This window comes from Merops nubicus, unplaced genomic scaffold, assembly GCF_000691845.1.
Source record: "Merops nubicus isolate BGI_N331 unplaced genomic scaffold, ASM69184v1 scaffold31208, whole genome shotgun sequence".
NCBI lineage: Eukaryota > Metazoa > Chordata > Aves > Coraciiformes > Meropidae > Merops > Merops nubicus.
The window spans coordinates 963-1,257 of NW_008626868.1; the positions used below are offsets into that span (position 1 = coordinate 963).

At 66.4% G+C, this 295-nt stretch overlaps 1 protein-coding gene across 1 annotated transcript in view; it reads right to left on the minus strand.

The window, feature by feature from the left end:
- Positions 1–295, minus strand: part of LOC103778560 (RUN domain-containing protein 3A-like) — a gene marked incomplete at both ends in the record, with an annotated part of 2,032 nt that overhangs the window by 289 nt on the left and 1,448 nt on the right. The window contains 2 exons of the mRNA XM_008946152.1: positions 28–106; positions 204–293. Coding sequence (XP_008944400.1) covers positions 28–106; positions 204–293 — 169 coding nt within the window. The remainder of the gene's footprint in view (positions 1–27; positions 107–203; positions 294–295) is intronic.

Consider the following 295-nt stretch of genomic DNA (forward strand, 5'->3'; position numbering starts at 1 on the left):
GCAGGGGGGACACCCCGGCTCTTGCCTCTGCGTGAACTTCAGGTAGGGCGTGTAGTCGATGACCACGGGCGTCTTGCCGTCCATCACCTCGCCCTTCAGGCAGAAGCTGAGGGGTGGCAGAAGAAGGAGCAGAGGGGGTCAGGGCGGCCCCGGGGAGAGCTGGCAGAGCCGGGGCAGGGTGCCCACCTCCCACCCGTGCCCACCTGAAGTCGATGGCGCTGAGCCCGATGAGCAATCCCGTGAGCACCGAGGCCTCCTCCCGCAGCATGATGGCCCCATCGTCATAAAACCTCCT